Below are 19,946 nucleotides of genomic sequence, written 5' to 3' on the forward strand. Positions count from 1 at the left end.
AATAACCCTAAAAGTCAACGTTGCCTATTTCTGAATTCCTTATTTAATATGGATATCGTACATCAAAATCGATGTTCTAGCACTGCACGATGTACCTGTCGATGGTACGAACACTCTTGCTCTTCTAGAAATGCGGCACTTGACGCCGTGGAGTGATAGCGGATCTTGGCTCTCAAAATGCAAATGTAAACATCAGCGCATCAGCACGTCGTACTATTCACATGGCCAAAACGTACACTCGAAAAGCATGTCAGCGGTGGTGCAGAGGAAGAAGAAGACGGCGTTCCGAACGGTCGCTTTTTTCATGTTCTCCGCTCCAAAGGATTTATCGGCCCCTGGCCGAGGTGCTGCTCAGGCTTCAGCCAGCAGCAATGACTACCGTGTTGTGATACCTCGTCTTCCTACCGGTAAGCTGGTTGTGGACTCCGTTTTCCTGCATGCTGACTTAAGTGGTCGACCGTACAGAGCCCAAGACTTCCGAGACGCCCTTCGGAACGTTATTGACCTGAAGGAAATAAGTTCCATCGGTCAATTTCAGATGTCACACGTGTGGATGGTGACGTGCAAATCATCAATTACAAAATCAAAGCTAGTCACGTGCGGAGAATTATCCGTAAAAGGTAGACGCTGCCTCGTTATTGACCCCGAGCCCACAGAGGTGAAAATGAAGCTTTTATGGCTTCCTGAGCGTTTGGCAGACGATTACATTCGAGAAGCGCTCCAGGCTTACGGGAAAGTGAAGTCTATATCAGCAGAAAGCTGGAGAGTATCGGAAATGGAGCAAATGCGTACCCTAAATCGTGACGTGGTGTTGACTCTTGCCGATGGAGTCGGCGTGGGAGACGTTCCACATCTGCTACACGTTTGTGGAGTGCAGAGCCTTGTATTGATTCCAGGCCGGCCCCCACTTTGTCTTCGCTGTAACAAGGTTGGGCACATACGTCGAAACTGCAGAACCCCACGTTGTGAAGCCTGCCGACGCTTTGGCCACACAGATGAAGAATGTGTTGTGACATACGCCGACAAGCTACGACACAGGACAAGGCCTCCAGAAGAAAGCCTGCAGGAACACATAATGGATGTTACTGAGGTTCTCGACGCAACGGGAGACGTTCCCTCTTCCGCGAATACCAGCTGTGCGAGTAAAGCCCCTCTACATGTTGAAGACAATGACATCGCAGAACCGCCCGTGGAAAAGGAAAGTAGCGAAGAGAAAGAAGTGCCCGCTACTACGCAGACAGTTCCCGCCCAGCAAGTGAATGAGACAGCCGCTGATGACTCATCTGCTACACCGAAGCACGTCAACACGTGCGCTATGCTGTCAGAAGAGAGACGAAGTAGCGCGGATACGTCAATTCCGAAGCGCCGTGCGACTAACAGATCAGAATCAAGCACGGACAGCGAGACGGCCAGTACCACAAGGAAAGCACGTCGCCGCAAAACATCGACACACTCAGGACAGTGCCGGCGATCAAGGTCCAGGAGGCCTGGTGAGGGTTCGGAGGGAGCCTCACCGTTACCCTCGAAGACCGACCGCATAGAGAATTAGGTCTAAATAGTTGGTATTCACCATGGCCCTGTCCCAGCAACTTCTCTTCGCAACTTTGAACGTGAGAGGCCTTAGGTCTTTGCAGAGACAGGCGCAGCTTCGCCGGCTTTTGTCTAGGAAGCGGCTCGACTTCGTCGCCGTGCAGGAGACGAAGATTGAGAGCGATGACGAGACAGAAAGGGCTTTGCGACCTTTTCTGTCTGAATATAACGTCTGCGTTTCCCACGCTCTTGGTTTATCCGCGGGCTGTTTCCTGTTTCTGAAAAAGAGCCTACTTTGTTCAGCACTTAGTTACCATGTAGACGCTGAAGGCCGATATATATGCTGTGATTTTGTGTTGCAGGGTGTGCCATGGCGATTAGTCAACGTCTATGCATTTAATGACGCTGCAAAACGAATTGTCTTATTTGATACTGTGCGTAGTCTAATGGACTGTGATCGTTGCATTGTGTTAATGGGCGATTTCAATTGTGTATGTGATCCGTGCGATCGAAGCGGCATTAACACTCAGCGGGACAGGAGTGGTGAAGTTTTGTCTAACATAATAGAAAATGCAGGGCTCGTTGATATAGGAGTGTCGGGACAGGGAGCTCGCTCTTATACACGAATTCAAGGTCGCTCTTATGCCCGCCTTGATCGGATTTATGTTTCTTCATCACTCCTCTCCCGGGAACTGTCCTGCACTACTATCCCAGTTTCGTTCTCGGATCATTGCATGGTTATCGCAAAGATTGGTGAGAAATCTGCAACCAATTTCCGACCACAGTGGGCACTCTGGAAGCTTAACTCTGACCTCCTAAATGATCAGGATTTTATTAATCGCGTACGCATGACCCTAAAAAAATTCTCTTTCTACTGACTTGCCGTTATTTGCAGCTTGGGAACTCTTTAAACAAGAGGTTCGTACAGTGGCTATAGAAATTGGATCGCTGAAAGCATTCTATAGAAAGAATGAAGAAACATTACTTCTTAAGAGCCTACACAACCTTTACCAGATGGAATGCGAAATGCCAGGCACTTACATTGTTGACATAGAAAATCTTAAATGTGAGTTGCAAAAGTATGATGCACTGCGTTACAGAGGTGCGCGAGTTCGATCTCGAAACATGCGCGCTCTGCAGTCTGAGCAACCAACACGTCAAGCTTTACTTGACGAGCGACGTCACGCTGTTTCCAAAGTAATTCCGGAAATATACTCCGAAGGTACTCTTTTAACAAATACGAATGACATAATTTCTAAGTTCGAAACTTACTACAGTCAGTTGTTTAGTGCTCGGCCCGATGATCACGATACTAAAGTTTTAGAGAGTTTTGTGTCCTTTGTAAAACCTTTACAGGATGATGACTGTGCATGCATTAGTGATACCCTTACGATACAAGAAATTGAGCTAGCTATTGATCAGCTGCCTCTGTCGAAAACACCCGGCCCTGATGGACTTTCCTGTGAATTTTACAAAGCTTTCAAATCAGTTATCAGTCCCATATTATTGGACATTTTTATTACAAGCTTAGAGGTAGACGCCCTTCCGCAATCTTTTTGCAAAACTTACACAGTTTTAATTCCAAAAAGTTCAGATAAGGAGAAACTGCGTTCTGTTGAAAGCTACAGGCCAATCACATTGTCAAACGTAGATTATAAAATTTTTGCAAAAATTTTATCGAATAGATTGCAATTTGCGATGTCAATTCTCATTGGTTCCCATCAGACGTGTGGAATTAGGGGCAGATCCATTCAAACCAGCATACATATCGCCCGTACACTCCTTCAGTATTGTTACGGTTCCACTGAACAGCTTGCAATGCTCCAGGTGGACCTTGCTAAAGCTTTTGACCGTGTCAGTCACTCCTATCTATTTACACTTCTGGAGCATGCCAATGTTGGCTCCGTCGTGCTTAAAGGCGTGAGGCTATGCTATACGTCTTGTACCACTCGTTTAGTTATTAATGGCCAACTCTCTAAACCAGTTTCCATTTGCTCTTCGGTAAAACAAGGATGCCCTATGTCCCCATTACTATTCGCCCTTTATCTGGAACCGCTATGCTTAAGCGTAATTCAGTCGAGTGACATCCATGGCTTCAATATACTGGGTAATGAAGTAAAAGTCTTAGCTTATGCAGATGATTTAGCGTTATTCTGCACGGATAAGTCCAGTGTTGAAAAGGTAGTATCAAAAATAGAGGAATTTGGCAGCGTATCAGGAGCACGAATGAACTCCGCAAAAAGCTTAGGCTTATGGTTTGGCGCATGGTGCTATACACCAGAACAGTTTGCAGGCATTAATTGGACCGGTGTCCCGCCAAAGTATCTCGGCGTGCCGCTACACGCATATAAATTAAGCGCACACTATTGGAAAGAACAGGTTTCTGCCCTGCAAGGTTACGCCCAGACATTCATTCCACATCGACTTTCTATTTTTGGGAAAGCCGAGGCCTGCAATAAGTTCTTGGCAACAAAAATTTACTATGTATTGCAAGTTATACATTGTGCAAGGCTCTACATCCAACGCTTTCACCGAATCTTTGCGACCTTCGTATGGTCTTCCACTTTTGAGCCCATGAGGCGAGACAATATTTTCAGGCCCGTTAGTGAAGGTGGGCTGGGTTTAGTACATCTTTATGTGCGACAAATAGTGTCTCGTTTCTTCTTTTTTCGTGATACATCACATCCTATAATTCGGTCATTCATGCAAGTCACACTTGTTAATGCTTTACCTGATTTAATCGTTTCTTCGAATTTTTCTTCGCGTTTATGCTTGTGGGGGTTCATGCAAGAAGTTTACTTGGCGGTTCGTTTCCTGACAGTTCGGTTTTCCACTGAATACTTGTACTCTGTGTCGCGTAAAACGTTATACAAAGATCTATTGTCCATGCTTTTTCCGCCTCCATTTTACCGATCACTATACATTCAATGGCCAGGTCACGATGTTCTAAAGCGAGTTCGTAAAATGTATATATCCCCTTGCTGCAAAACATTCTTTTATAAAGTTCATAGTGAAACCATACCGGTTAAAACATGGCTACAGAAAAAGGGTATCTTTGTCTCTTCTGTTAACTGTCGCCTTTGTGACGTGCCAGAGACGATTGAACACTGTTTTATTAGCTGCACCGACGCCATACTATTTTGGGATGTCCTCCAACGGACTTTGAAAAAAGACTTTGACATCAACGCTCATACTGTGCGATACCTGCTGCCGACCGCTGATAATAGTGCACCTTTTGATATGTTTTTTCTCATCGGAATGCACAGTTTGTGGAAAACGCGAATGATGGACAGAAACGCCGAAACGGTTGTACCTACAAGGGTGAATTTCATCCAAATGACCCTACACCTAAAGCAGGTTTATGATGAACTTGATACCCAGCCAGACTGGTACCCCATTTTGGTGAGGTGCCTAACCTTACCACCCTTCTAAAGTGAAACCACATTTCTACCCACAGTATGAACGATGCCTTTTCTCTGAGTGACTGTCAGTGTGCTCTCCATTCTCTGACTATGCACAAGTGGTGAATATCGGGTTGTTGCTACTGCAATAAATACCATGAAAGAAAAAAAAAAAAGTCAGCGGTGGTGCAGTGGTAAGATGCCGGGCTGGGAATCGTGAGGTCGCATGTTCGAATCCTAGGCGAAGACGTTTCTTTTTTTTTAATTTTTTTTTACTTTTATGTTTTTCTTTTTTGTACTAACAAATTTACATAACCTTACGGACGTCTCTGTCAATTTTTAATTAAATATTGATCAAGAACTACAGAACTTTCTACTACAGGACGTCACACTACAGACAACAGAACTACAGACAACAGAACTACAGGCAACAGAACTACAGGCAACAGAACTACAGGCAACAGAACTACAGGCAACAGAACTACAGGCAACAGAACTACAGAAACAACGTCCCAAAATACGACAGACTGTTAAAATTTCCTGTTGTGTTTTTCAACTGGGTAATACAACATGGGGAGACACTTGTGCAGACTTAACATCAGTGAATGATAATTATTGACCTCCAGAGAGCATATAGAGCTGTCCTTACTATCAACATATCAATAAATGGAAAGTAAGTGACATAAAAGTTTAACATGGACTTAAAGCACTTAACACTTAAAGGGGCACTGAAACACTTCCGACTGATCATAGTTACCTCACTACAAAAGGACACCGCCTGCTGCAAAAATTTTTCGAATCATTGAACTGTAAGCGGAATCAGTAGTTATTGCACTGATGCATTGCTTTCTCCTTTCGCCTCAGCTAGTGTGCTGGAAGCTACACGGAGCATGGCAAGGTAGCAAGGTCCTGGTCAAGTTTTTTTTTTTTACACATTGCTACTTGTGGTTCAGGCATGTGTGGCACTCTCTAAACGCGAGATGGACGCCTGGAGCTACATCACTTACAGAGACCAATAAATACACACGGCTGTCTGATCGTCCTGCGAACAGAGCTTGTGGTGGTCGTGGTATCTATATTATGCGGCATGCCAGTTTCAGGGCCCCTTTAAGAAGGGCACTAACAAAGACAACAAAAGTTGGTTTCATGAGTTCTGCCTGAGTCGCCACTGATATCACGCAGTTGCTCGAGCACAAATTGTGAAACAATAACGTATGAGCCATAGGAAACGAACAGTCATGTCGGCAAAAAAAAAAGAAAAAAAAGCAGGATATGCATTGTGATAGGTAACCCCAAGCGCCACAGCACAAGGTGAAGCTAAGTTGCAGTTCGGCACATAATAGGATCTCTTCTGCTTACAACGGTGCACGCACATGAACATTTCACTTTACTACGATCTTTGCAATATGAACAGCATTGAAACGCAATGTAGAGATGAAGCATTAAAGGGACTGACAACTACACCAAATGTTCCAGGATAAGGTGCCAGGAGAAACAGCCGAGATGTGCTTGCACTTTTGCGACAATCCAGCAGTGCACGAACACTTTGCCTCCACGATCGATGGGTCCCGGAATGCGTCGGCGATTCTCACCACAATCTCGTGCGGGTCCGCTGTCACGCCGGAGGTTTGCACACACGCGCGACCACTTCTAGTTAATTACTCTTTGTACCACTGGTACCGACTAAAATGAGGTGCTCGGCGTCCACTACCCGTTCTCCCCCCACAAAACAGCGCGAATTAACATCGCAGTGCAACAAACTTAAAGTTTTCACCAAGGAAAGCGTACGCGGGGACCTCCGTAAAGCCGCCATACTGCACAGTGTAGCCAGACCGGGTCAGGCTTCGCAGCGCCCCCTAATGTTGATTTGAGTTGCGAATAGGCGATCGTCGTCTTCGTCACTCCCCTCATCATCGTTCGCTTCTTCAGCGCCCCGTGCCATGACCTTCTGCGGCGAAGGCGCTGTCCCGGCTCTTGGTAGGTTTGAGTGATATAGCTTCGGTCGAGCGACGTGAACGATATCTCAGGAGGATCGCGGTGTGGAGGTATCGAGAGGTTGTAACTCGCAGGTCACGTCTGTCACTTGACGCAAGACACGGTATGGCCCTGAGTAGGGTGAAATCAGCTTCTCACAAAGACCAACTCGCCATGCTGGTTTCCAAAGAAGAAGCACGATGTCACCATGGTTAAAGTGGGCAGCGCGGTGGCGAGCGTCATATATGCATCGTTGATTTTATCGGGATGTGGTCAGACGCAGGCGTGCAATCTTACGTGCCTCTGTCGCTCTAGATATGGCATCTCGGGCATATTCTGACGTTGTATTGAGAACGGCTGAGAGGATTGTGTCAAACGGTAGTATAGGGTCTCGTCCATGCAAACGAAAAAAAAAATGGAGAGAAACCAGCAGAATCATGGCGGTACGTATTTTAGGCGAATGTGACGAATGACAGAGCGACATCCTAGTCACGGTGGGCGGTGGAGACGTGCATAGCGAGCATTTCTGTCTATTGAGGCACTATATGAGGCCGTTGGTCTGACGGTGATACGCCGTTGTAAACTTGTGCTTCGTAGCGCAGGTGTGCAAGATGTTCTGGACAACCTGTGAGAGAAAGTAGCGGCACCGGTTGGTAAGGAGTTGTCAAGGAGCCCCGTGGTGGAGTATCACTGCGTTGAGAAGGAAGTCAGCGATGTCGATTGCGCAAGTGTTAGGGAGAGCCCGCGTAATCGTGTACCGGGTGGTGTAGACCGTAGCAACTGCTATCCACTTGTTCCCACTAAGCGATACAGGAAAAAGGCCAAGGAGATCAAGACGAACTCGAAAGAATGGCGAAGATGTATTTCAATAGGCTGAAGACGGCCAGCTGGTAGGGCTGTTGATTTTTTGCGGTGCTGACAAGATTTACAGGAGGCGACGTAACGGCAAACGGAACGGTAAATACCGGGCCAGAAGAAACGACGCTGAACACGGCCATATGTCTTTAAGAGTCCCCCAGATGACCAGCAGTTGGGACATCATGCAACTGTGCGAGCACAGTCTCGGGCATATGCTTGGGAACGACCAATAGCAGTTCAGGGCCATCAGAGTGCATGTTGTAACAGTACAATATGCAAACTTGCAGCACAAACGTACGCGAAGAGGGTGAAGTTGGCAGGTCTGTCAGGCTGAGAATTATGTCCCTCAAATAAGGGTCGCGTCGTTGCTCATCGTCAGTGTCACCAAACGCGGTAGGTACGAGGACGCAAGTTGACTCGCCGGTCTCAGGCAAGTCTGGTGGGTCTACTGAATGACGTGACAAGCAATCAGCGTCCTCATGGAGTCGGCCTGTTTTATACACCACTATGTGCCGCCCGTAGAGGTAGGGGCGAAATTTACCTACTGCCCAAACGAGGGCGAGGCATTCACGTGAGGTGATCGAGTAGTTGCGTTCGGTTGGTGACAGGAGACGGCTAGCGTGCGCAAAGACACGGTCGCAAGCGTGCTGTCGTTGTGCCAAAACAGCGCCGATACCGTGGCCGTGGGCGTCGGTGCGAACCCCCGTTGGGACGGACACGTCAAAGTGGCCAAGAATCGGTGGCGACGTGAGCTCAGCAAACGCACTAGCTTGGCCGGGACCCCGGACAAAAGTCGCGTTTTTCTTAAGAAGTTCCGTTATAGGACGTGCGATGTCAGCAAAATTTCGCACGAATCTGTGGAAGTAGGAGCAGAGGATTACAAAGCTTCGAACGTTGGTTGCGCAGGTGGGCACAGGGAAATCCTTGACCGCGCGAACTTTCTCCGGATCGGGACGAACACCGGAAGAGTGGACGACGGTTTACGGTCCTGGAATCGAAACGACCTATACTAGAAGGTATAGACTAGGTACTAGACCTATACTACCACGTGTTTGCGCTTAGAGTACGTGACTCATTTCTTCGTCTCCTATATCGCAAATACCAAAAATAAAGAAAAACAAACGTAGCGTAACGCTAAGAATTACGAGTGCTAAAGTACCTTTAAAAACAAGTTTGCTATGTGCCTTTCAACATTCCAGCTACTAAGTACCTGTGAAAAACACGCAATTTAAGCACAATATGGTGATCGAATGGCATAGCCAACACGTGCTTGAAACAAGAGCCTAAAAAACATAAATCGCGTGGGAGCAATGTCTCTAACAAGAAAAGGCGAAAGAATATTTCTTCCCACTGCGCTTAAACTAGCGTACGTACGCCTGTGCAAGCAGCCCCAGACTGCCGACTCTATAAAGTTTCCTTTGCATAATCGCTTCCACATGCAAATTTTGTTTACTGCTCTGCCTCACCAAGAAAGCGCGGGAGATCGCGGATACTGATCTAGATCGCATCGTTTATTACATGAAGTAGCTGGTGTAGAACAGTGCGAAGGAGGACAGCAGCTTTCTCCCTCGACGTGCCTTTTCGAAGAACGGAGCTAGGGCCATTGTGTGATGCGCTTGATGTAAGAAGTGACGTGTGGTCAGCTTTCAGAGAAACGCGAGTGATTTTTATGGTGGTATGTCAGCATTACCACAGCCCTTCAATGCTTTTGAAGCACTCTCCCATTACTTTTCGTTATTTTCATTCATACATATTTGTTTAGGGCTACTTATTCCCACGTTTATTATGCGGAGAAAATTTGTGAAATTGCTTCGCCTGCTAGAAAAAGGCACGTAGGGGTTTACGAACAAAAAATATCGACAAAACTGCACCAATAGTGCGCCCAAAATGTGCAAGAGGGCAAACTTCAAAAAGAATACCTTTAGATTTTAGGCATGATTGCGATTTTTTCGTCTACCTTTGAAAGCACCCGTGCCACAAGAAAGATGACAATGATAATAATGAAGTATAAATAAACATTTCTGAAAACCCAGGACCCGTATTACCATTTTTTTTTTTTGTAAGAGAGCTGTTCGTATGAGCATACCGTTAGCGAAGATGGGTGGCCAATGGCAAAGAGAACGTACGAAGGAAAACGGCTTTATACATTCCAGGGTGTTCTATGTGACACTGTCTTTAGTGTATTTATGCGACTTTAAGTTTGACGTTTCTTTAAATTATAAGTGCGTTTGTCTTTTTCATGTGAGTTGATTTGAGCGACTTGAATGAAGCTTGAGCACAGCAAGATTTTCTTCTTCCCTCCTCCGCCGGGTTCTCCTTTCTTGGTGTTTTAGTTCGTTGTCGTTGTCGGCTCTCCTAAGGTCGCTGCAGTGTTCGCTTGCTTCGGTATTGCGGGACTCAAGGTCTTGGATGTCAATAATTTGAACCTAATTTATTTGCAGACAGTCATTAGCGCTCCGTTACACTGCGAGTAGTTTGTAAACAAGGAAAGCGAGTGCACATAAGCGAATGCGGCTGAGCAATTAAGGCCTCGGGGCAGTCCATCGCTCCGACCGGGCACTTGACGAGATCGGTCCGTTGTCTCTCAAAGTCTCAGGCCACACTGCCCGCTCAGCCGCACACGTTCTCACACCCAGCCACGGGACCATGTGTCCGGGCTCCATAACTCACACCGGCCGTGTGCGCCACTCGAACCACCCGCGCCCTCTCACTCGGGACCCAAACACTGCGCCGAATTCTCTCCTTCTCCAGAAGCCGCTAGCCGCGCGCTGCTCGATTTATGGTTCGATTTATAGGTACTCGCAAGAAGCAGAGCGTGAGAACCACTGCCGCTCCCTTTTTTCCTGAACTGCGTCCGGTCGCCGCCTTCCCAAAGCAGGCTTTGCAGGCGTTCCCAGAAAGCGACTCGAGTGTGAGCTAACAGCACGACATTGTAAGACAACAAATCCACAAACATAGAGAGAACCCCATAGAAAACCAGCGACCACACGTTTCACTAAAGAAAAAGTATGCATACATGAGTCAACCTTCGGAACGACCTTACAAGCATGTTATGTCATTTTTTACATTACACTGTACGTAAGCGTATGTGAAAAGGGGTGGCCGGCGCCACTTAAGCGCGCCAGCATTTCCTAATTATTGCGTATATATTGAAAAAAAAGAAAAGCTCCATGAATTCGGTCCCGCGCTTTTGAGGCCTCTGTCAAACTTCGAATATCTGAACAAGATGGGAGCGCTGTACCGCCTGCATTACAACCACCGTGCATTTCAAGCAGAGGAGCCACGAATGGAACTAATCCCTGCCATTTTTTCCAATGAGGGCATCGGTAAAGTGCCCAAGTTGACGGCAGTTGTGAGATGTGCGGCATCGCTATGTTACTCGCAGGACGGTTGCAATCATGATTTTCTGTTCGACGCAGCACCCTCCTTCCTTTGTAAGCTATGCTGTGAGCAGTTTGGCCAAATAGTAAATTTTTGGTCCCTCGAAAGCCACATTATTAAAGAGAAGCTGAAGGGTTTCCCAGAAAAAATGAGTGAAGTGCTGTACGTAATGGTTTTCAACCCTCCAAATTCGAATATCGCATCGAAATTGAGCGAAAGAAAGCGCAAACAAACATATTTTATTTCGACGAAACGTGCAGCAGCAGACTCGGGGCAGCTCACCCACGCTATTTGCGCCTGTGATTGGTCGGGCGCCTCGTGACGCCAACAATGGTGTTCGTCCGGACCGACCGCTGCCGCTGCACATGAAGCACGGTGCAAGGTGGTTTGGCGCTGTTTCGCATGAGGCATTAATGGTAAATTTCGAGATCTTGCGTTTCTCTGAGGAGTTAGGCGATGCTCCCTACATGTACGAGCCGGCTGCGAGGAGCCGGCCTCTCCAAGAAGCAAAATATGCTGTTAGCAAGCAGTGGTTTCGACGGGAACGAAAGCAAAGTGTTAGCATCTCCTCGTGTTAGAAATGTTCTTTGGTGAGTATGTTTTTTGCGAAGCTGCATTCAGTGATCCAGTGAGTTCGTTTCCGGACAAACAACTGCACTGTTATGTTCCTGCATGCCTGCTCGTAGAACGTAAGCGGGGATGCGTTCATCGGCGTTCGTGCACTGCCCCAAAGCGGTCGGCAATCTACACAGACGGTTTACATGCGGGAAGAAGTTTTCCGGCTCTTGCAGCACTTGTAGTGACCTTCATCATTGCGCCATCCGCGCGCTACTCGTAACCAGAGCCGTTAATTCTGCCAGCTACGTGAGACGGCCGGTTTCTCTCTGTGCGCGAGAGAAGGGGCAGCGCAGCGTCCTGACGTGCGCTGGCTTTCAAACATGCAAATTTTACACTTGCACTGGGTTATGGCAGCTGCATGTAGGCTGCTTCACAACACACGTGCGAATAGAAAATTAGCGGCGGTTTGCGACCAAACCTGTGTCAAGGGCGGGATGTAAACATGCACCTTCCGTTCAGCGTGCTAACACGAAGGAGCTAGCAGTAAATCAAAATACAGGTTTGGACGAGTTCATGTATTCATAAGGTCTTCCAAGACCAGTTACCATCCGTCCGCCCGCACCCGTCCTGTCCTTATGTGTTCGTCGCCCCAACATTCTCGCGCTGAGTTTAGAAAGCCTGCTAGCAGCAAGTCGTACTCACTCATTCACGCATTATTGATAAACTCTGGTAGTAATCGTCGTCACGAAAGTGGTTAGAGCGCAGCACTGTTGTTCTTGAGCGCTTGAAATTCTTTCAATTCACAGCAGCCTCCCACTTTGCTGAAGGCTTCTTGTCTTGCGGGAAGTAATGGAACATCGGAACATCGTCGCGGCCGCTGGTGTTCGTGCAACCGTAGGCTGCACAGAACGCCGGCATGATCGGCCCACCACTTCAATTGATGCTGCGCACGTCAACTACCACTCTACATACACACAGACGAAGGAATGCAGGGTCGGGCGAAGCAGATTATGACGGCACGCACGCAGAAACAAGCACGCTCAGGCGCAGTCGCGGAGAATGCGAAGGAACAGAACACCAGTGCTGACGTCACTACGCCGCGGTTTCCAGTCACCGCTCGCATCGTCAGCGTCAGCAGCAGCGCGCGTCGCTTGACGGGGGGCGGAGTGACGTCGCAATTTCAACCGACGATTACGTCGCTCCTAAGAGAAAAATCCCCCCCCAAAATTTTACTTCCATGGTTTATAAGGTTCCCGCATCCGTATATGAGCGTCTAATTGAATTCGACAGACTATTCGGTTTCCCTTCAAATGGACACAAAAGCGAAACACTAAATCAGTTTAGACAGATAAAGCTTCCTTGAAAGCCCTGGTATCTTTGATTTCGAAATTATGCATTGATTATTATTAGAGAAAACGAAGGTAAAAGTTTCAGTTTGAATTTCGCGCCGAATCTCTAACACCGGTAGGTCACTGTGGAGTCACGAATTTAAAATTATTATTATTATTATTATTATCATTATTATTATTATTATTATTATTATTATTATTATTATTATTATTATTATTATTATTATTATTATTATTATTATTATTATTATCGTATTTAGGCCGCATTGGTACAGCAAAAATTCCCGAAAATTAAAGGTTTAGCTCCTCTAGCACAGAATGTAGTCTATCTTTACCGCTAAAGAATTAACCAGGAACTAGAACACGCTGTCAAAATCCATTACGCCACAGCGAGCCGGTGGGGGAATTTCAAGCGGGGCTGGAGGGGAACGAAAGGGCGAACGCCTTAGCTCGATCGCTAATCAACCGAGCGGGGCAAAACCAATCGTCTCATCAATCCCCGCTCTTTACCTTCGTGCCCCTGTCATCCAATTACTGCGACCGACTCGTAATCCAGCGACTCAACCGCAGGATTTATCCTCCCCCTCACAGAAAGCTCAGCACTAAAGAGGCAGTAGCTCCCAGACTTATTCAGACCAACACATTCCCAAACCTACACAGATGCAGCAAGATGTACCCACAAACATATCGCGGCATCTGCCGCTGGTGCGGCGACACACGCCCTACACTCTTTCATATCTCGTTGGGGTGCGGGGGCAAACCTCAACACTTGAAGACGCCTAGCACGTCTTTTGAGCGGTGGGAGGTACAGCTGACCGGCGATACCCTGGCGGGACAAGAAGCTCTCGTCCAGCAAGTACGTCGAGCAGTTATGGCCAGTGGAGTCCTGGAATGGGGACACTACCCACTCGACCTCAAGAGCAACGACCTCGATGATCCAAGTAAGTGTTTTTTTTTCTCTCTATTTATCTCTCTCTCTCTCTCTTAAGGAGACGCCGCCCCCTGTATTTTGTTGTCGTGATTTTTCTAGCATACCAAGCGTCTCATCATGGTAACAGTTGTGTTTTTGATATTTTATAAGGGTAATTTCTTGATAGAGCAGATGAATAATTTTCGCTTTAGTGTCCCTTTAATTACGGCTCAGGTTAAGCCCTTTGAAAGGATGTAGTAACGCACGACATGTCTCGCGTGCTTCTCTTTTTTTTCTCTTTTATGCAGAACAAGCACAAAATAAACCTATGCAGCGCACCTCATCACCGCGATTGGCCGGTCGTGCATGGCGGATGATAACAAATGACTAAGATCGAGCGGCAGGAATCCTTACACCATGCCGGCCCTGTTGTTAACAGAATGTAACCTCCGTACCCCTGTGTTTTTGATCAGATGACGGGTGTTCGCCGGCAGCTCGTCATGCCTCAGTGGCGTCTCCGTAACACGTAAATGTGCGCCAAAAGCGTGCCACAAAGGCGTTTGTAGTCGCAAAGACAAAGTTTAGACATATCCATGCGCGATTATTCCTATGCTATCTGAACAGCCATGCTTGCAGCTCCCTTAGACACCAGTGCCAGAGCTTTTGTAGGAAATTGTATGGTTAAGGTGATTCGTATATAGTGACTTGCAAAGTTGAAAATTTTCTTTCTTGCTTCTCTCTAATTTTTTTTTTTTACGTTTTTAATGTTTCCTTGCACAGCCGCTACACAAACATTATTTTTATTTTTTTTTAATTATTTTTAGTGTTTATACTTTCATCGCTTATTTATTCTGCTGCTCCCCTTTTTCTGTGTCACTCGTGCATTTATTCCGTGTTTCACTGTTTTATGGAGCAACGAAAATGAACGCCAAGTAACCCTGCGAGCAGGCTTACTGGCGAGGGGACTATAGCCGGCGAGGCCCTCCTGATGGCAGGTTTCGGCGATGTGCGTGACAGGCCTGATGGCTCTGGGCAGATTGCTTTTTTTTTTTTACCTCCGGTCTCTCGGTATCTCTCTTTTCCTATTTCACAGGGCACTGTGCCGAAATCCACCTATTAAAATCGCATAAAATTACTCATAAAAAAGTAAGCGTACAAGAATTTCCCCTGAATATAAACGTCGCGAAATCAGAAAGCTAAGTACACGCAGGCAACTGCGTGAATAGAAGAAAGCAGTGCGGGGCATAGTGCGCGTAGAAAAGTGGTTCGTGACTGCAGGGCCAGCGTTCGCCACTCTGTTACTACCGCAAACACTCGGGCTTAATGGGCTGAGAAATCTCCCGCTTGGCACACTGCGTTCACTGCCATTTTTTCTCGAAAATAACCACTCACTATTATTTCTTTTTTTTCCACCATAATGATTAAAGTTCGTGTGGTTTCTTGAATTCGAAGCAAAGAAACGTTAAAAATGCAAAAATAAAGAAAGAAAAATATCAGAAACGCAAAATTAAGGTTTGGGCACGGGCTAGTTGGTATTCCATGGTATCAATCGTCACTTACAGCGCATACGTATAGACGAGGGACAAAAAGCGACGACGAAGACAATGCTATCGACGCTGTAAGTGACGATTGAGCAAAATTAAGCACAATACAGAAATGTTATACGGAAACTTAGAATCGTAGTATCTGAAGTTAATTTAAACCTAAGAAACAAAGAGAGGAATAGAAAACATGGTCTGCTAGGTAAAAGACATCTAGCGCTCACCGCTCTCCTCAGTCAGTCAGTGACTCACATTGTCACTTGACGTGAATTTCTTCGTGTAGTCGCACTCGAGCTGCTTTGTGCTATCGTCGTCAAGTAGGAATGTGTCCTTTGTTTCATGGAGGCTCTTCGCAGCACCTTTGAAAATGCTAACCGCGACGTTAGCTTGAACGCCGTTAGCGGAAGTGGAAGAAGAAGAAGAAAAAGAAGGAAAGGAAAAATCTGAAGTCGATTACACTCACGCGGCAAATTTCTTTTGTTCGGGCTCTGCCGGCTTGATATTAGATAGAAAGTGGGGAGAGTAAAAGGTTTCTAGGGCACTTGTATTTTCGAAAATATGGTACGCCTTGAAGGTATGAAATCTGACGTTATGGGCGACTTGTTGTCGTTATAGTACGTGTTCGCGTTGAAAGATACAGCGAAAAAAGAAACTCCCCAAAAGTACACAAAACAGACAAATTAGACGGCCTAAGAGGCAAGCGAACAAGCAAAGAAAAGAGACGCACACACATGCACACAAAGAAAAAGAAAGGAAAGAAAGAGTTAGTGGCAAGTGGGAGTACACTTTTCGCACCGCCTCTCGTATTCGTCTTCTTTTTTTGTTGCCTCCCTTTTTTGTTTTGTCTCTCTCTCTCTTTCTTTCTCTGTATCTTTTAATGCGCGATCGGAGTGTTGTTGCTGTCCACGTCGTGTTATAGTTATCGTCGTCGGCGTCTACCATTGGGAATGCTGCTGCACCGGCGTGCACCGAGTGTTTCACGTAGCTTGAAACGAGAGAGCGAGCGAGCGAGCGAGCGAGCGAGCGAGAGAGAGAGAGAGAGAGAGAGAGAGAGAGAGAGAGAGAGAGAGACCGACGGAAGCAAAGGCAGAGAGGTTAACGCTATGAACGTTCGGTACTGCCGCTTCGCGCTAGTTGATCGGGATAAAAGGATAACAGAAGGGAGGCACTAGTTGCTGTGCACATGTGGAAGGGCACCCGCCTGCTGAAGGGCCGCAAGGACGTGCATGTTGAGCTGAGGAAAGGCAGCAACGCATCAGCTCGTTGGCTGACAGCGGGTTCCAGAAAAAAAAAAAAACCTACTAAATAACAGCACGTATACAAAGTGCCCCTGACAGTGCCATTTTAACGTTTCAAACAACATTCTTTTTTAAGGCACGGTGCATGATTTTTATGCGTATATTTATGCAAATGAAACGACAGTAAACGAGGGAGATTAAGTCGGCTCACAATGGTGACCCTGCTCCTGTTGCTCGTTGCAATATACACTGCATCACGAGAGCGTATACGATTCCTGGTAGTCTACACCAAAGGGAATGTGTTGCAAGAAAACGGCTAAGGCCCAAAGAATGAAATGTTCCTTTCCTTCAAGCGCTTCCTAACCTTGCGCGAGGCATCTCTATATTAGCTCTTCAATTTCAACATTGTGCGACGATACAACATTTCTTTATTGAATAATGGTGTTAGCGTAAAGCTTTTAAGAGGTAATCTCGAACCCAGGCATGGCGGCAACCGCTCCTTACGTGAGGACGGGGGAAGGGAGCTTTCAGAGTATGCTTGCTTCCTCCATCGGTCCTTCGCTGTAAGGAGGCCTCACGTAAGGTTAGGAAGCGCTCGAAGGAAAGGAACGTTTCATTGTTTGGGCCTTAAGGTCATTGCGCAATAGCACGAACACCTGCTCCATATTGATGTAAACAAAAAGAAAAAAATCTAGCACATGCAGGTGACCCAGAGCTCTTGGCATTCCGCAGTTCAGATGCAACAATACGAACAACCAAGCGAGTGTTGGGCTAGCTAACATAGTTATTATAAAACAGAAACAGGGTATGCGAAAGGAAAAAGACAGAGAGAGGACAAGAGTGCTGCCTGTCTTCCTTGCCCCATTCGTTAGCCCTTTTTCTGTTCTTTGGAACAAATCCGAATTGCTCTTGATTATGGAGATATGGTACCGGCTGACCGCCAAGATACCGAGAAAAGGCAAAGAGCGCAATAGGGGTGCACTCCGTTCTCCAGGCGCAACAGGCAAAGCATCGAGCACACTTAAGCGACAATGCCGTCGTTTAGGGCAAACCACGCTATATTTAGTATTTCGCCTAATTACATTAGTAATTAGTAATAATTAATCAACTCAATCATTATATTGAAAAAATGCCGCGCGACAATTTGAGCGGCAGTTTCCCGTGTTTCGCAGGCTGTCATTCGGGCTTGGAAAACCTTCTATATATCACGTTTCGAGGAACAAAAATCTGGATAGGGAATTTTCCAGAATGGCTTACAATTTTCCCACTCACACTTTTGCTGTGAATATAATATTTGAGAAGATAATTAAATAATAATGACTAATTATTAAGCAACAGCAAGCAATTAATAAACAATACAAGCAATAGTCTGACATGCTCCAAGCTAAGGCAAGCAACAGTGTCCAATTGGTTCTGTCCAGCTATGTGGCAGTTGCACATTTTTAAAATTTTGGCGCAAGTTACGCGGGCACGTGGTATAAATCGTACAGGTGAAGCTGCCGCCTGTAGATAGCTATGAAAACCATAAAGAAAAAAAGGCGAGAAGCTTAACGAAACTTTGCTGAAGGAATCAAAATTTCATGCTTTACAAGAACGGAAAATGTTCATAGATGCGAAATAAAAATAGAAGAAACGATGTCGGAAGGTGTGCTCGACGGCTTCGACGTCTTCAGTGTCATGTGACCTGTTATTTACACCGCTGCTCTCAAGCCCTGTGGCACAATCCGTGAGCCTAAATAGAAATCCAATTCCTCGCACTCACAAAAGAAGCTTGGTTTTCATCCGGCACGCATTCCAGGCATTATTTCGAGAAACTGGTTCAACGTAAAAAGTTTGACTATTTGACCCTCGGAAAAGGACTCGAAGAAAACTAAGAGGGAAAATAATGATTTGATTCGCGGAAAGAACGTCGGAGGGCCGCATTCACGGAATGCCTAATTAAATGCCCGGCCTCACTTAAGCGTGCGTACCCCAGGAAGCGAGCTCGGCAATCGAGAACAGACGCGCTGGGCTCTCGAATAACCGTCGCGAGTCTAAATGGCCGGCGAACGAGGCGGAGGAGAGCCCCGCAAAAGCAAGAAGGAATTTCGTTGTAAGCAGCTTGGCACGTTCGCCTGCAGCCACGCGCCGCAGCGCGGGGCACGTGCGATCGTGCGGTGCGAGCGCGCCGCTGCGCAGAGGCCCGGTGTCGCAGCCGCCGGTCACTCACCGGGCCTTGAAGAAGCGACCAGTATCTTGAGCAGCCTGGACGGTGGCTCGGGCACGCTGGTGAGGTTGCCCTGCAGCACGGCCTGCAGGATGTGGTCCTGGTAGAGACTGGCGCCACCGCTGCACGCCATCGGGCCGCTCGCACGGGAAGCTCGCTGGCTCCGCTCACAGGCGAGCGCCCATCACACGCCCCCTGCGAAAGAAGGCGGCGGGCGCATGTCCTCGCTTCATTCTTACTTCCTTGAGCACCCCTTATGTGTGCGCAGGAGTTTGACATAAGGGGTGGGATTTGTATACGTAGAAGGGAAATACGAAACACGACACGGGAACATGTGTCACCGTCATTGTCACTGTTTGCCCTCAATGACTATAGGGGGCGTTTCCAAGTTGACACACGCTCCAGAGGGTGGGTATGCGTAGGAAGACTGCCTGTCAATGACAGTTTCATAACATTGTACTTACTGTCGTCACGAAGCTTGAAGGCTTGAAATGAGCTCATGTTGGCAGGTCGTGTCTTGGATGGATGCTGCCTAAGGTTATTCAAATCCACGGTTCAGCAGAGGTTTTCGTTAAAATCGCAATGTCTCTTTCGATCTTCGGTTAAACAGGGTCATTGCGATGATTGTTAGGTGCTTGAAATAACAGCAGCGTGTTCAAAAAGAAAATGACTCTGCGAGAACTTTCAACAAATACACGAGATTAGGCCCAAAGGCGCGAGTGTGGAAAAAGGCAGCCGCGTGAGAAAGAAATGAGTTTCAGCACAGATAACTGGGCTAGTCCGTGGTTCACTACTGGCCATAGAATAGAGCGTTATGGCGAGGAAATACTAAGGAAAATGGGCTGCGTCTGCGTTCGTTTTCTCCCTTCTTTTTCCCCCATAGTGAAATTACCCTGCCAGCTACGATGTATATGGTATTTTACAGTTTGTAGTAAACGTTTACACGGCACCACGAAAACGAGCTGAAGGCGAGCTTAGGTTAGCTGATGTGAGAAAAGCC

The 19,946-nt window shown here is 46.8% G+C and overlaps 2 protein-coding genes across 4 annotated transcripts in view; one reads left to right on the forward strand and one right to left on the reverse strand.

The window, feature by feature from the left end:
- The window catches only part of LOC135912490 (protein qui-1-like), a 725,699-nt gene that overhangs the window by 332,246 nt on the left and 373,507 nt on the right, over positions 1 to 19,946 (reverse strand). For all 3 annotated transcript variants that reach the window (XM_070521613.1, XM_065444934.1, XM_070521612.1), the window contains one exon: positions 18,950 to 19,141. In XM_070521613.1, coding sequence (XP_070377714.1) covers positions 18,950 to 19,079 — 130 coding nt within the window. In that variant the 5' untranslated portion in view covers positions 19,080 to 19,141. The remainder of the gene's footprint in view (positions 1 to 18,949; positions 19,142 to 19,946) is intronic.
- LOC139055137 (uncharacterized) lies at positions 285 to 3,639 on the forward strand. The gene has a single exon (XM_070532727.1). It carries the CDS (start codon positions 305 to 307, stop codon positions 1,547 to 1,549), a length of 1,245 nt encoding a protein of 414 aa, XP_070388828.1. The 5' UTR covers positions 285 to 304; the 3' UTR covers positions 1,550 to 3,639.

This window comes from Dermacentor albipictus, chromosome 1 (assembly GCF_038994185.2).
Source record: "Dermacentor albipictus isolate Rhodes 1998 colony chromosome 1, USDA_Dalb.pri_finalv2, whole genome shotgun sequence".
Classification (NCBI taxonomy): Eukaryota; Metazoa; Arthropoda; class Arachnida; order Ixodida; family Ixodidae; genus Dermacentor; species Dermacentor albipictus.